We start from the raw sequence: 17,818 nt of genomic DNA, 5'->3' as shown, positions 1-17,818 counted from the left end.
CTCATTTATAATGGGATTTATTCATTTTTGTGTCGTCGCGCCAGGACCCAATACGGTGAGGAACACTTCCGTCTCACGCTTGAGGTATTCGGCCAATCACAACGCACTGGATAGCTGGCCAGTCAGAGCGATGAGCTTTGTAAAAATCAATGCGTTTTGGAAAGGCAGGGCATAGAGGAGCAACAATAATGTACAGTATATGGAAAATGATGTGTTTTTTTTAACCTTAAACCGCATAAGCACATTGCATTACACCAAATACACAAAATAATGTTCTTTTTAGCAATGTTATATGACCCCTTTAATCGATCTCACAATTGCAAACCAAGCCCCTTTTTACACCTTTGTGTACAGTAGGTAACAGTAGAATTTAAAATTCAGTAACTCATGTGATGCATCAATCAGTTTTCATGATTGATAATTGCTGTCACTCCTGATGCCCATTCCTAACATTTTAAAATTATTTATCATTGGTGCATTGCATTAGCGCACCACAGATCTTGTAGCAAATGACTTAGATTTTTTTTTTTTTTTTTTTTTTTTTATGTAATTGCCATTTTTTTGCCTTAACTAATTCTAGAGTGTTACCCATGGTCAAGCAACAAAAGACTCCCCTGAGCTCAAGTGGGCCGGCTTGATCACTTCAACAAAGTGCTTCATCAAAGAGCGACTGACACTTTGAATTAATAGCTAGAATAATTGAACTCGATACTCGTTACGCCTTTTTCACAAGCTCGACGGCAACGCGAAATCGGCACGTTTTGCTCCTCGTCTATTTTGCAGCTCGAACGCTTCCCTTTAAATAAACCTGTCAGGGAGTCATATTGTTCACGACTTCTTCTCTTTCATATTGGGAACAACAGAGAGAGGCGGATGGCAGGCCTGGCCTTTTGAAACAGGTAGCAGGATTTGCTCATGTCTTCCTTTGGTGTTGAATTGTTAGAAGTGTTTCAAAGATCATTTTCACAGGAGGCCAATTTGCATTTCATAAAGTTTGGCAACAAGCATTCAAGACGTAAGCCAGAGAGAGAGGGAGAGAGAGAGGCATTGTCTGGAAGGAAGGAGACACTTCAGTTCGTATGGAACGTCGGCTCCTACTCACACGCCTCCCGTTTACGCCCTACTATAGTTTAAAGAGTGCTTTGAGGAGTTTCACATTTGTCGGCTCCTGAGTGTCAAACTTAGAGGCGCTCATTGGCAGTCAGAGCGAGGCATCGGCGCCGTGCTTCAGGTTAACTGCGGGTTAGGGAAAGAGCCGCCTGGAGCAGGTTCGCTAGAAGCCGAACGACTGGCCCCCAGGGTTCATGGGAAGTTGGAGGGAGGGGGAACGGGAGGAACGGGGAAGGGATGTTCTCTGGCAGAACGCTGAAGCCCCGAGGCCTTCATCTTCATTTCAATGCAAAATGACTTTGTCATATAATCTCTTTGGTGACTACAGCTCTGAGTTAGGAGCACGGAACAGAGGAATAATAAGGCAATGAGAGCAAAGAGGAGGGGAGAAGTGCTGGGAAAGTGTAGGAAGCACAAAAAGCAAGCTTATCAGAAAATTAGGAAAACTAGGGTGACAGGGGACTGTAAAGACGAGCGGGCCACTGAGAATTGACTCCTGAATAAACAGAATTTGCAAAGGCTCTGCTCCCCGATGCTCAATATCTGTCTTGATGCTTGTTTGCCAAATTACAGCGGGTCATTGTTTTTCATTCAGTCCATCGGTGGCAGTGCCAGGACACTCCCAGGGTCCCAGCGTAACAAATAATCAGACAGTGAAAATGGAGGCCCGGCTCAATGGTAAACATGATAACAAAGAAGTATGTGTTTCGGTCACATAAGATGATGGAACACTTTGCAAAAACAACAAAGAGTTGGCCCACATGCCCTGGCGTCAGGAGCCAAATCTGATCACATTAAAATCATAAAACTAGCAGATTATGCAAGCTCACGTTCCATAATACCAGCTGGATTTTTCCTCATTTGCTTAGTGTTACTGTCTTGTTTTTGACTAATGAGTGTGGACGTTGTGACCTCTTGTTTGGCGACCAGCGTGTTTGTCTATGAGTTTTTTTGGTGCACAAAACTTGACGTTTGAAATGCTTGTCCATTTGGTCTGTTGCAGAAGATTGTGGCAAAATATCATTTATTTCGCTGTGTTGTATCATTCTAATGTTCAATTGGTCATTCGTTTGTTTGTGCTATTGCTCTGTCTATCATTCATTCCATCCATCCATCTGTCCATCATCCATCAATAAATGAATTATTCCTGTAATCCATCATTCAGTCATTGGTTCTATCGTTCTTTCTATCATTTATTTCCATCCATCCGTCCGACTGTCTATCAATAAATTAATTGTTTCTTCAATCCATCATTTGTTACTTGGTTCTATCGCTCTATCATTCGTTCCATCCATCCGTCAATAAATGAATTGTTCCTTCGATCCATCATTCATTCATTGGTTCTATCGATCTATATATCATTTGTTCCATACATTCATCTGTCCACCTATCTATCCATCAATAAATTAATTGTTCCTTCGATCATCTTTCGATCATTGGTTCTAACGTTTGTTCCATCTATCCATTCATCCTTCCATCCATCCATCAATAAATTAATTGTTCCTTTGATCCATCATTCGTTCATTGGTTCTGTCACTCTATCGTTCATTCCATCCATCAATAAATAATTTTTTCCTTCAATCCATCATTCATTCATTTGGCTCTATCGCTCTATCTATCATTAGTTCATTCCATCCATCCATCATTTGTTTATTGGTTTAATTGCTCTATCTATTGTTAGTTGTTAGTTCCATCCATCCATACAAAAAACTCGAGACGTTTTTTTTTTTTATTTAAATAATGGCTTTTTAAACTTTCAGATGAACTTTCAAGCATTGTCTTTATGAATCTTCCTTTCAAGTTAAAGTGATAGTTCACCCAAAAATGTCATCTTCTGTCAGCATTTACTTGCATATTCCAAACCTGTATGAGTCTCCGTATTCAAAGGAACAAAAACGAATACATCAGGAAAAATGAAAGTCAGTGAGGTTTGGTGTAGTTTAGATTAATCCCGACATTCTTTAACATGTCGTTGTGTTCCGCAGAAGTAACACAGTCATACAGTTTAGAACAAACTGTTATTATGACAGAATGTTCATTCTGAGTGAAGTATCCCTTTAAAAATTCAACCTTCTTAAATTTACATTCACTAATTCTCCAGCCTGTTTGCTGATTTAATTCCTGGATTAAAACACATTCTCTTCCAATTCAAGAATTAAATTGGAATTAAAAAGCACTCTTGATTTTTTTTTTTTCTGAATGGTTCACAACCCTACTCTAGACACCTGTTTATGAACGCTTCCTCTTTCCTCTTGGCTCTTTAATGCACTACTCATTTCTCCTCTGTTAGACCCATCCCTTCCCTCTTTGCCTTCAATAATGAGGGCAGCAGGGTTAAATTGGCACTGCACAAGTTGGCATCTCTAAATTGAAACCAAGAGAGAACATTGCCAGTTGTGTTCCCATACACTTCCTTGGGCCTTCTGCCTGTTCTCAGAGCCGAGCCAAGAGAGCATATGGCCGCATGTAGATACACAGCGAATCTTTCGCGTGTCTGTCAGCCGAACACTCTGCCCTTGTGAAGAGCGTCCTAATGTGTCTGTCCTGTAGACATGTGCCACTTAAATCCCCTCTGTTTAGCCATGTTCTACTTCATTTAAAGCGTGAACAACTGTGATAGAGCCGTTAACATATATGTGACACACGTTGTTTCTGGATTCTAGAAGCCCAGGCACGGATTCTCCTCACGCTTTGCTCAAACGAGCCCACTGGTGCATAAAATGAGATCGGTCTTTCAACTGATCTCAGAATTCAGGCACAAGTAACTCATGTGTGCGTGAATGTTGTCTTAAGCGCTCGGGTGGTGGTTGCACAGCGATACGATGCAGGATCTGCCACTTGTCAGACGAGTTGATAGTCAATATGGCATGCTGATTGGCTGTAGGACTGGAGATGCGATTCACCCCTCGGGGCTGTGTAATCTGGCTCCTGACAGCTGCTCAGTAGGCAGTCTGAACACTTTGCGAATACCCCGGAGCGACGGATGAACGATGGTCATCCTCGGGTCATCTAGAATTGTCTGCGACTCTTGTGTCCCGGCTCGGAGATGGATGGGTTTCTCATACTAATGCTCAAACCTCATTTCACAAGATCATGTTGTTGGACAAAACTCGCAAAATTTATATGACGATGTTTTGTGGTGTTTAAATGGAGTTCTCTAGGTTTATAAGGACTGCAGAAGAAAAGCTTGTCGAATTTACAGCACCTGAGAGAGGGTCAAACTCAGTCGGCTTAGATCCATTTGTCTGTCTATCTATGTATCTATCTATCTGTCTGTCTATCATTATATCTATTGTTCTATCATTCTATCTATCATTCTATGTATTGTTCTGTCATTCTATACATCATTCTATCATTCTTTCCATCCCTCCTTTGTTATACCTGTATGTCTGTCTAGGCCTATAAACCTGAAGGTTTAACTTTAAGGTTTTACATTTTGTGGATTTTTGCTTTCTCAATTCAGTTTTAAGAACTGAATTGGGCTTGAAAAGCAATTTGAAGCATTCTCAAAGCATTTCCAGGAATACAGTGGTACATGTCCAAAATACAATGGACTTTGAATACCTTACCTTGAATGGTGCTAAAGTACCCTGGATGTTTTGTTATGTGGTTATTTAGTGTGACAAGTGGAGTTAAACAGGAAATAATAGGATGAAGAGAAAAGAAAGGGATTGAGGAATGTTGTACAAATGTGCGCTGAATTTAGTTTTTTTATTTTCCTAAAGTAGAAAATATTTGCTCAGCTGATATTTTGGAGTAACATTGTAATGTTATTGATCTACGTAATTTGTATTTTTAAAAGAGCACGATTCTAAACGTTTCTTCATTTGTTCTGTTGCAGGAGATTGCGGCCTACCTGATTACATTTGAAAAACATGAGGAGTGGCTGACGACGTCCCCCAAAACCAGGTAAGATGACACGCGTGGCAGCGTTTTGTCATTTTGAGTGCACAGTGTTACCTGAAAAGCAGAAAGGTACGTTTCAGCGCAGCTGCCAGTTCCTGCACATTTCGTGGGGATGTGCAGACAGATAATGGAATATTAATGACTATTTATAATGCAAGATGTGGCCAGGTCTATTAGCTTAATGCTGTCTTTGCTCACCAATGCCATTAACGTGGGTGGTAATGTGGTGAGATCGTAGAACACCACAGTGAATCACCCTTCGGTGATAAGGGCTCTGCACGAAATTTACAGTGTTACTTGATTTACCGAGCAGCGATAATGAAAAAGCTTTTTACTTTTAATGCCAGTTTCTGTATCTATCCTGAGAGATAACAGCTGTGATATGATGATGAATGCAAATTAAGATAATATGTGGTTATATATGAAGCGCACGTCAAGAGCAACCAAATGGCACGCAGATTAATTCTAAACTTTGACGTTCCAAATGTCTTCAGTACTTTGTATTTCTATAGAAGTCCATGCAATTAAATTTAATCGTAACATAAGGAACTTGTGAATAGAGATGGAAATATCCAACGGTATCAAAAAGAGCAATTTAGCATGCTTATCTGCGGTGGGCCAGAAAGATAAGTTTGAATTTATTCATAAACATAAAGCTGTGGAAAGGGCAAGGGTTTGTATGGGAAGCAAATCAAGGGAAACAAAAATGTGGGCAGACAAATCACCACGGGGTTTCGGGTTTAAGAGCTGTTTACATGGACAGAGGTTGCCTGGCTGGCATCTGGACCTGTCATTCACAGAATGTGTACAAACATATTTGTAAGTACAGCGAGCAGACAAGGCTTTACTGAGCACCCAACTGCTAGAAACAACCTTGTTTTCTTGTGTTACGATTTTTAGTGATTCAGCTCTGACATCAGATAGCAAATGACTCATAAGATGTTTTTTGATTTGTTGTGTTTTACGTAGGCACACAGACACATATGCTTTGCCCCCAAAACATATTTTAAGAATTAAGCCGTGCATAAAAATGTCTTGAGTGTCATTGCATTAGATAACAAAATAGCAAGTGTCATTTATTTTGAAGAAGCACACGCACACTTTTTAAGTAGAACAAATAAGTTTTTTGGTTTTAAATGACGAATTTAAATGATAAATGAATTCTATTTATACACTCAGAGCTCAGAAAACATGCATTTTGTATCCAGATATGCATATGTGCCCTAATATAATGGCAGGGGAAACACTGAAAATGCGGTTAATGAAAACACATAAATTCCGCAAAAAATCCTATACAGTATATCGCAAAACAGTTTTCATGCTCACATGAGGTGGTTGTTTTAGGCAATTCGAAAAAATGAATATGTCTCAAAACCGCAATGCAAACAGTTTTTTGCGCATTTACAGGTCACCTGGCCGTAAAAATCATATGATCCTTTTTTAATGTACTATATCCTCCAAGAAACACCTCATACATGGCCACTCTCAAGTATAAGGGGCTTTCCTTGGCATTAATACTTGGATGGATAACCCATTATTTACATCGCACACGTCTGCAGCGCATTACGGGTCCGACATGGCCAACTCAATGCTTGTGATTATACCAGCTGCGCCGCAGCACATAAGCATCCTAGAAGCGGCTCTCCATGCTGCTTCGCTAAAGATACACGCATATGTTTCCTTCGATTAAAAATAATGACTAGTGCGGTGGCTGCGATATATGTAAACCTACCGACTTATCGCGAGAGGAAAAAAGTACATTTTAGTCGCATTAACATCAGTTTTTGGAAAGGCTGTCATTTCGCTATAGTTCTTTTAAAAAACATTTAAAAAATATTTACAAAAATTTACAAAATCTGTAATGGAAACGCACCTATTGTAAGTGTTTACTTTTGGCCAATTTAATGTGTCCTTGCTAAATAAATGTATTAATTTCATTCTTCAAACTTTTGAATGGTAGTTTATCTTTAAAAAAAGATTTGCTTTTAGAGAGAATTTGTGTGCTCCTATTATGTGGGTCACATGAGAAAAGTGCATTCAAATAAGAGCTTAACGATGAAGCGTTAATGATTTGATCGCAGTGTGTGACAGTGCCAGGACGCAGAGCAGCAGGGAAGAGACTGCTGGGCAACTGTCCTCTACACACACACACACACAAACAAACATGTAAACACAAGCATTCACACTGAGTCTCTAGCACACACACGTGCACACAGACACACACGCAGCCCCTCTCCGCCCCTGGCCTGCCTTTATATAATGGCACTGATTTCAGTCTGCAATTTGCCATGGCTGTTTAGTGCAGCGAGAGCTTTCCTGCTCTTAATGAAGCCTGCGTGACTCCAGGCTGTCTTCAGGGGTCACAACCAGTGTGAGTTCACACTGCAAGCGACGACTGGAGATACACAACCGACATCATCCCCTAAACGCTAACACACACACATTCATCTTCTAATATAATTAAAGCAATGAAAGCACTGCGATGATTGTGTCGTATTAATTTGAAGTTAAAAGAGTGTTTGTATCTCAGTAGTGACTCTTTATGAAACGATAGGTTGGGTAATTCACTCATGATATCTCATCTCAGGATATTATTATTTTTTTATAGCTCCGATAATACTAGCTTTGATGTATTTTTGTTGGTATTGGTGGGTTTGAGCTCATATTGGTTCAATGCTGTTAATTGTACACACATATGTTGCTCAGCTGTGCATTGTGTGAGTTTATTAGCCTGCCATTCTGGCTTTGTGCATTTTTATTTTAAATCTGTTCTAGTGTGTGCATGTTAACCTTTATATGCGTGGCAAATCTTGGCATTACCACCGCTCTATGTCTGTTGTGTGTTAACACTCTCTATTAAGTGTCTATAAAAGGTTGGAATTGGGATTTTGGGGTAGCAGCACCTTTCCAATACAGATTTCTCCAAACATTTTTGACATTTAACTATTTTTTTTAAATATTGTTTTAAATATTTGTTATAAGAATTATAATTATAAGGAATTACAGGCATTTTTTATCAGAATCAAAATTAGATTTATTGCCAAGTATGCTTATACGCACAAAGAATTTGTCTTAGTGACCGAAACGTGCACAGACAGAATGATAACAGTTGGGACAGATAAAAAAAAAATATATATGTAAATAAATAAATAAATGTGTGAATTTTATATATATATATATATACGCACACACACACACACACCTACAGTGCAACACCACATATCAGCTTTTTTATTTTAATAATAATAATACTTAGTAGTAGTATGTAGTTTTAAGGCATCGTTAATTTGAGAGATATTTTACTTTTAATTTGTTACACGACATGAACTGTGATCTTTTTACTTGATAAGAAAAAAATATTATTAATATAATTCATGTAATTATTATTATTTACATTTACATTTAAATTTAGTTATTTAGCAGACACTTTTATCCAAAGCAACTTACAAATAAGGTCAATGGAAGCAATCAAAATCAACAAAAGAGCAATCATATGCAAGTTCTATAACAAGTCTCAGTTCGCTTAAAGGTGCAATAGAATGCATTGATACAGTATTTTAAATTGTTCTCTGATCTCTACACAGAAGGTATGTGGCTTAGGTAAGGGCAAAAAATCTCCAGAAACGATTTTACATGTCCATTTACAACCCTAGGATTTCTCCCTAGAATGAAACGGTCTGTTATTGGCTTATTTGGCAGGGTCATGAATAATAAGGAGCTCTGCTCTGATTGGCTGTTTCACAGTGCTGCTCAATGTTGAGCTCTGCTCTGATTGGCTGTTTCACAGTACGGCTCATCAGCAAGAAGGAAGCACAGGGAGGAAAATATATATTTAAATACTTTCTCTCGCAGTTATATCGTCGGGTAATTATACTGTATTATAAAACGCGGGCATCAGGGAGCCGTTATTAATATGCGAGGCATTGAAACTGCTTTTGAACGATTCATCGATCGCGTTATAGTTTCACTTTCAATATATTTAATTCAAAAGGGAAAACACATTTATTTTTCTTATCCCATTGGCAACAAATTGTTTCCTGTCTTAAGCATAAACCTAAGTGAATTTTGTTGGATTGCTGTGCTTTTCTCCTCCCTAATCTGCCGTGCCGGCGCTCCCAGACTCCTCCAGTCTCTCTCTAAAGAACAGAACACAAAGGGCCCTCGCCCATCCAAACAATGACATCTGAGGAATACCAATGTATGCCCGCTGCCGTTTTGTCAAAGTTTAATTTGGTTGATCTGCTTTGTGTCATGTGTCTCTCCACAAGGGGAGTGCATTTGAGGTCGTAATTAAACACCACATGCTCATTCATGTGCAAATACACCCAGGGCTCTTTGAAACCAAACCGATTGAGGATAGAATGAGGAGAAAATTGATAACAAACAGAGTGAAGGAAAGCACAGAGGAGAAAGTGTCCGCTCATCTCCTGGAGTTCATGTCTCCTGCTCGAATTGTAGTGGACTTTGTAGGCCAGTGAACCGAGAAGACCTGTGTGTACCGTGGTGAATTTTAAACACAACTAGAATAGAAACCATACGGACCTTCGTTCGTAAATTCTCCCCAGTTGTTCTTAAGGTATAATCGACCAATTAAGGTGCTAATGATCTATATCATCTGAGTTGACAAACATGAAAGTCGAGTTAATTGATCCATAACAGACGTTTGATTGGGCAGAGGGACTCAGAAACACACACCAGCGTGCACACACACATATATTGTGAGTCAGCATGTGTTTTATCTGACTTTCAGCCAGGAGAGACTGAGAGAGAGATTGATCTGTTCTGTCTCTGTGATGTACACACCTACTGGCAGCTCCAGACACAAACAGAATATATTCAATATACCGAGACACTGTACTTGACTGTGATGATAGTCTAAAGACTGCTTTACACTTCATCTTCTGCTTTGTTTTTATCACACGTGTCCACTGGTGCAAAGTCAGACGAGCTGAGCGGCCGTTTTCAATTCGTTCTCTATGGGAGCTGAGCAGCAGGGGATTGTGGGATTGACAGCGGTGCCGAGCGAACAGTGAGAGTGTTAGAAAGTTGGGAAATGCGTCCTGACAAGAAACAAGAAACGTCCTGCAGACAGTCGTTGTGATGTGAAAATAGTTTCAGAGCTTAAATCACATCATTAAATATTATTATGCACACAGATTTCTGTATTTTATACAACCCAAATTCCGTAAATGAGCCCATATTTTATTCACAATAGAACATAAATAACATTAAAAAACAGTTTAAACTGAGAAATTTGACAATTTTATGCACAAAATGAGCTCATTTCAAATTTGATGCCTGCTACAGGTCTCAAAATTACGGTGGCCTAGAGAGCTCAACGCGCTGCAACTTCAGAAAACAGCAAATAGAAAAAGCACCAGCAAATCAAAAAAACATCTTTGACAGGAGGTGCTGCAAATGCTCACAACACAACCAAATAAAGAATTTTATTTGCAGTGCGTTTCTTTATTTGTTTGTGTTGTGAGCATTTGTAGTGCCTGTTGTCAAATTAACAGTTATTTTCCTATTTTGCTGGCGTTTTTTTTTTTTTTTGCAGTGTGTTTCTTTATTTGGTTGTGTTGTGAGCATTTGCAGCGCATGCGTTGTAAAACTGAGGAAGTTATTTTCTTAATTTGCAGGTGTTTTTTTTAATATTTGCAGCGCATTGAGCTCTCTCGGCCATCGTACAAAATAGTTGGGATGGAGGCATGTTTACCATGGTGTAGCATCTCCTCTTCTTTTCAAAACAGTTTGAAGACGTCTGGGCATCGAGGTTATGAGTTGCCACCCGGACTCTTCTACAACGAAGCCATGCTGTTGTAATAGCTGCAGTATGTGGTTTTACATTTTCCTTCTGAAATACACGTCGTCTGGAGGGGAGCATATGTTGCTCTAAAACCTTTATATACCTTTCAGCATTCATAGTGCCTTCCAAAACATGCAGGCTGCCCATACCGTATGCACTTATGCACCCCCATACCATCAGAGATACTGGATTTTGAACTGAAGGCTGATGACACGCTGGAAGGTCTCCCTCCTCTTTAGCCTGGAGGACACGGCGTCCGTGATTTCTAATAAGAATGCCAAATTTGGACTCTTCCATAGAAAACTTTTCCACTTTGAAACAGTCCATTTTAAATGAGCCTTGGCCCACAGGACACAATAGCGCTTCTGGACCATGTTCACATATGGCTTCCTTTTTGCATGATAGAGCTTTAGTTGGCATCTGCAGATGGCATGACGGATTGTGTTTACCGACAGTGGTTTCTGGAAGGATTCCTGGGCCCATTAAGTAATGTCAATAACAGAATCATGCTGATGAGTGATACAGTGTCGGTAGCATGTGTTTAATTAATAATAAATCATAGTAAAGACTTATATTGTTAGAAAAGATTTCTATGTTGATACACACCACTCTCTCTCTCTCTCTCTCTCTCTCTCTCTCTCTCTGTGTGAGTCTGCTCTGTTCAGCATCAGCGAGCGACGAAGAGGAGCAGCGCTTTCAGTTAAACACAGATATTATGTCACTTCTCTAATTTTACATGCAAGTATAGCTGAAATCACAGCACAGTTATTGTCATTATCATATGTGTATTTGATTTCATCAGACGACGACTCGATTATCAGGATTTTTGTGCAGATTAACATTTTGGAAAGGAGCTGGTTATGTAGTCTTACTGGGTCGCATTTCAGTCACTATTTCATATTCATTCCATTGTCTGACAACAGAAACAGTAAAATATATAAATGAAAACAGTTTTATTGAGAATTTAACTGCATCAAAATACAGTATGTGGGCACAGAGAGAGAGGCAAACAAATCTAATTATAAATAATAAATGTACATTTTGCATTTTCAGAAGAAGTGAGCTGCCCTGTCCTGCAAAAATGTAAACAGGTTTGTGTAAGTAAATTGCTCAGTGCAAAGAAAGAGAAATAATGGGAACCTGTTATTTCTTTTTTCATGTGTCTTACAGACATGAACAACTTTTTTGAAAAACATCTATGACCTTTGAAACATGTCTAGTCTTCATGTTCTATGTTGACTATGGTTTCAATAATAATAAAACATACATTTGCGTAAAGCATCCATATTTGTCCATGCCCATGTTGATTAAAGTATTAAAAACTAATATAAGGTACATTTAGAACAAATATATATACAAAATGTGCAATTAAGTTGTGATTAATCACGAGTTAACTCATGACAGTCAAGCAATTAATCTCGATTAAATATTTTAAACGATTGACAGCCCTAATATATATATACAGTCAGGTCCATAAATATTGGGACATCGACACAATTCTAACATTTTTGGCTCTATACACCACCACAATGGATTTCAAATGAAACGAACAAGATGTGCTTTAACTGCAGACTGTCAGCTTTAATTTGAGGGTATTTACATCCAAATCAGGTGAACGGTGTAGGAATTACAACAGTTTGCATATGTGCCTCCCACTTGTTAAGGGACCAAAAGTAATGGGACAGAATAATAATCATAAATCAAACTTTCACTTTTTAATACTTGGTTGCAAATCCTTTGCAGTCAATTACAGCCTGAAGTCTGGAATGCATAGACATCACTAGACGCTGGGTTTCATCCCTGGTGATGCTCTGCCAGGCCTCTACTGCAACCGTCTTCAGTTCCTGCTTGTTCTTGGGGCATTTTCCCTTCAGTTTTGTCTTCAGCAAGTGAAATGCATGCTCAATCGGATTCAGGTCAGGTGATTGACTTGGCCATTGCATAACAGTCCACTTCTTTCCCTTCAAAAACTCTTTGGTTGCTTTTGCAGTATGATTTGGGTCATTGTCCATCTGCACTGTGAAGCGCCGTCCAGTAAGTTCTGAAGCATTTGGCTGAATATGAGCAGATAATATTGCCCGAAACACTTCAAAATTCATCCTGCTGCTTTTGTCAGCAGTCACATCATCAATAAATACAAGAGAACCAGTTCCACTGGCAGCCATACATGCCCACGCCATGACACTACCACCACCATGCTTCACTGATGAGGTGGTATGCTTAGGATCATGAGCAGTTCCTTTCCTTCTCCATACTCTTCTCTTCCCATCACTCTGGTACAAGTTGATCTTGGTCTCATCTGTCCATAGGATTTTGTTCCAGAACTGTGAAGGCTTTTTTAGATGCCTTCCTGTTTTTGAAGCTCACCAATGGTTTACATCTTGTGGTGAACCCTCTGTATTCACTCTGGTGAAGTCTTCTCTTGATTGTTGACTTTGACACACATACACCTACCTCCTGGAGAGTGTTCTTGATCTGGCCAACTGTTGTGAAGGGTGTTTTCTTCACCAGGGAAAGAATTCTTCGGTCATCCACCACAGTTGTTTTCCGTGGTCTTCCGGGTCTTTTGGTGTTGCTGAGCTCACCAGTGCATTCCTTCTTTTTAAGAATGTTCCAAACAGTTGTTTTGGCCACGCCTAATGTTTTTGCTATCTCTCTGATGGGTTTGTTTTGTTTTTTCAGCCTAACGATGGCTTGCTTCACTGAAAGTGACAGCTCTTTGGATCTCATATTGACAGTTGACAGCAACAGATTCCAAACGCAAATAGCACACTTGAAATTAACTCTGGACCTTTTATCTGCTCATTGTAATTGGGATAATGAAGGAATAACACACAGCTGGCCATGGAACAGCTGAGAAGCCAATTGTCCCATTACGTTTGGTCCCTTAACAAGTGGGAGGCACATATGCAAACTGTTGTAATTCCTACACTGTTCACCTGATTCGGATGTAAATACCCTCAAATTAAAGCTGACAGTCTGCAGTTAAAGCACATCTTGTTCGTTTCATTTGAAATCCATTGTGGTGGTGTATAGAGACAAAAATGTTAGAATTGTGTCGATGTCCCAATATTTATGGACCTGACTGTATATATATAGTTGCAGCTGATGCTTGTCAGGAATTATCTGTGCTGGACATAGAAACACTTGCTTGCATGAACACAAAAAAGCTTCTTGAGATGTTTTGACATCTTGCATAAGGAAATAATATTGATATGGTCCAGTTATTTTCATCATACATCCACTGAATAAAGAAGCTCCTTCAGTGTGTGTGTGTGAGCTCCTGCGCACACACAAACACACACACACACACACACACACACACACACACACATCAGTTTCTCTTTGATGCCCACCTCTTGTTTGAGCGCCTTCCCATAATCCCGAATGAGCAGTTTGTCGGACATGCCTTTTATTAAAACACCAAAATAACAACAGAGAGCTTTGAAGTTTTTATCGAACATAGCTCTCTATTCCTCCAGGAAATAAACAAAAGCTTTTCACACAGCAAACAGTACGTGTGTGTGTGTGTGTGAGAGGAGGTCGTAGAGATGTAAGCAGTGGCCATTGCAGACTGTGTGTGTGTGTGTGTGTGTGTCGCGTGCCTGCCATAATGAATTGTGCGATTGGCCGTCTCAGACGGTACGTCAGCTCCTCTGGCTCTTCCCGCTAGTGCTGCATGTGTTGGCGCGCTACAGTGGCAGACAGACTCTCTGCTCTGCACTAATGGTTTATGGCAAGACACTGGGCATTTATTAGTGCAGGAAAAAAAATTGCATGTGTACATATGTATGAATTTTTGCAGTAATGTTGTATCGAAACCGAATGTTTAGTAGTCGACACCAATAGCAGTGAAACTTCTCGGTTCTTGATACCATTTAATTGCACAACAACAATAAAACACTTGTTTTTTTAAGAAGTTAAATATGTGATTAGTGTTATTTAAAACAATTAAAACTAAAATAATATGTGTTTGTTGATATAAAATAAAATAAAATAAAATTGTCTGAATGTTTTAATGTTTTGTAAGTTTAAAATCGCATGCGTATATCTGATATTTTGACAGTTAGCTGATTTATTCTTTATTTCTGAAGACAAATGGACTGTGTTTACATTAACACCCAGCCGAGATGGGCGTTTTGATTATGAAATGCTTGCAACCATCTATGTACATGCACACATACACAAACAAATGCATATAAACATATAAATATTTATAAACATACAAAGCATCATATACAAAAGCTCTCAAAAATGCACATGCATGCAAAACACATACACACACATGCATAGATGCACACTTGGGACGTCCAGTAAGTAATGGTATTTCTATATTCAACAGTCTTTCTACATCCTCGGCAGTACTGAGCATTGACTCTGTTGGTTTCAGATTGCTGTCAGACTGCTTTTGAACGCATGGTTTTTTTGTTTGTGCATGTGATTTTATGAAATGCTTTTTTTGAGAGAGAGTTTTGTATTTCTGTGCCTTTTAATGTAAGTTTTGTGTTTATATACTATGCATATTTGTGTGTGTGTGTGTGTTAAGTGTCTGGTGTGTAAAGCAAAACGCACAACGAAAGAGTCTGTGGATTATTAAAAGAACTCTTTATTATACTGAGCAGGGCACAACCAAACACAAATCCAAAACGATAGCAGACAAAGGAACATAGGAGAACACAGGCTTAAAATGCTGAACGTAATCAGGGAGGAACAGAAAACAGGTGTGTAACTAATTCATCAAAAACCACGGAAACAAACGAGGCAGGAAGACTGAGGCCCCGTCCACACGAAGACGCGTTTCTCTGTATACGCATACATTTTTTACCGTATAGGCGTTTCGTCCACACGAAACTGGCGTTTTCGAAGAGTAAAACCGATCATTTTTGAAACCGGGTCCCAGGGTGGATAAATTTGAAAATGCCGTTTTCATGTTTTCGTGTGGACGGCGAATCCGTATATTTTCTGAAACGATGACGTCATCAGCCCACGTCTCGCCCCTAATCAGACACCGCTGCGTCACATAACAGCGACAGCAACAACAACAATGTCAGACTACGTGCCTGTGTTCGTGCTGCAGAACCTACTGAGCTCATTAGTTTTATTAAAGCAAAATCTTCTGCTTTGTGTGTTAGTTTGTATTCAGCGCGCAAGGTTTACGCACATGGTCCAAGTCTTCTTCTCTGTTTTTTTGTGTATCTCTGTGGCAGAATTACAGCGCCACATATTGGTCTGACATGTGTACTACATCGTTTTCAGTGATTCCGTGTGTACGCAGATATTTCCTGAGACGACTCCGTGTTTACGGAATTTGAGGCAAAAAAAAAGGTCTTTGTGTGGACATAGCGTAAGACATAGAAACTACACTAAAACAGATCGAACATGTAACATATCGCCCCCTCCCGGAATGGTGCATCCTCGTGCTGACAAAAGTCCAACAGAGGAGGGAGGGTGGGGGTTCAGAAGGCGGGTGTGGAGCAGGTGGAATGATGGGCCACAGTGGAGACGAGGGAGCCAGGAGCCACGGTGGAGCCGATCGGTCGGAGGGCCGAGGTGAATCCGGGTCCCGAAGGCAGAAGGCAGAGACTGGAGATCCTCCAACCCCAAGGTAGCTGGTGATAGGAAGTACTGAAGCGCAACCGACCCACCGGACATGGCGTGCTGAGGGTGAGCTGAGGGGCTTTCCTGAGGCAGCCGAGACAGGGCTGATGGACAGGTTGGCTGATACAGAGGAGGAGGGAGTGGGAGGTTGGGAGGGAACCTCCTTGAGAATTCCAACGAGGAGCTGGCTGAGGAAGGAGTACTGGGCGGAACCAGCATGGGCTCTGGAGAGCTGGACGGAACCAGCAGGGGCTCTGGAGAGCTGGACGGAACCAGCGGGAAGGGGAGAAGCCAGAATTCCTCCTCACTCAAAGAGTCCAATAGTTCAGAGTACAGTAACAGCTCACCCTCAGTGGTGGGAGTGTGGGCGGGGTTATCCTCCATTACCTCAATCTCCATAATTATTCCCACGACGCACAGTGTTGCTGGCTCACACACCTGGTCAGTCGCGTTCTTGAGTCCTGGCTCCAGGGCGATGAGAGGCTCTGTCACTTTAAATGGTGTTAGCTCTTTAATTGCGGCTGGCTCGGGCTCTGCGGCTGCGCTCTGCGGTGGGCTCTAGCGAACACGCCGTGCAGCGAGATGGTGAGGGCTGGCTGAGCTCTGGATTGGGAGTGGGGCTAGAGTTGTCCTCGACAGGGCAGACGGAGAAAAACAGTCCATTATTCTCCAGCACCCACTCCACACAAGCAGCGAAATTCTCCTTGGGACCGTTCGCTGGCAGATGTGATTGCTCGCTCAGGCTGGTGATGTAGAATACGCAGAGCGAGCGGTCCGGGAAGTGTGCAAGGCACACCAGATCTAAACAGTCCCTGGTACGGTCCTCCAGCGAACGGTCCTGTTGCTCCAGAGTTGGATGGCTAGGTTGTCCATTCTGGGAGAGGAACAAGGGAAAAAATAAATAAATAAACAAAGAAAAATGCCGCTAATTATTACTCACTTGAGGGTCTGCTATTCTGTTACGTGTCTGGGGTGTAAAGCAAAACGCACGACGAAAGAGTATAATGAAGCGTTCTTTTAATAATCCACAGACTGAGCAGGGCACAACCAAACACAAATCCAAAATGATAGCAGGCAAAGGAACATAGGAGAGCACAGGCTTAAAATACTGAACGTAATCAGGGAGGAACAGAAAACAGGTGTGTAACTAATTAATCAAAAACAATGGAAACAAACGAGGCAGGAAGACTGAGACATAGAAACTAAACTAAAACAGATCATACATGTAACAGTGTGTGTGTGTGTGTGTGCGTTTTTGTGACAAATGAGGACATAAATTTGTATAATGACACAGGTATGACATAGGTATTACAAGGTGAAGGTGACTTATGAGGACATTGCCCTATGTCCCCACTTTTCAAAACGCTTAAATCATACAGAGTGAGTTTTTTGGGGGGG

The 17,818-nt window shown here is 40.5% G+C and overlaps 1 protein-coding gene across 1 annotated transcript in view; it reads left to right on the top strand.

Annotated features, from left to right (window-relative positions):
* The window catches only part of LOC306854630 (calmodulin-binding transcription activator 1-like), a 333,407-nt gene that overhangs the window by 147,398 nt on the left and 168,191 nt on the right, over positions 1-17,818 (top strand). Inside the window, exon 4 of the mRNA XM_079392795.1 lies at positions 4,952-5,019. Coding sequence (XP_079248921.1) covers positions 4,952-5,019 — 68 coding nt within the window. The remainder of the gene's footprint in view (positions 1-4,951; positions 5,020-17,818) is intronic.

This window comes from Barbus barbus, assembly GCF_936440315.1.
Source record: "Barbus barbus genome assembly, chromosome: 35".
NCBI lineage: Eukaryota > Metazoa > Chordata > Actinopteri > Cypriniformes > Cyprinidae > Barbus > Barbus barbus.
Note: the sequence above shows the minus strand (reverse complement) of the source record. Positions and strands in the feature narration are given on the sequence as shown.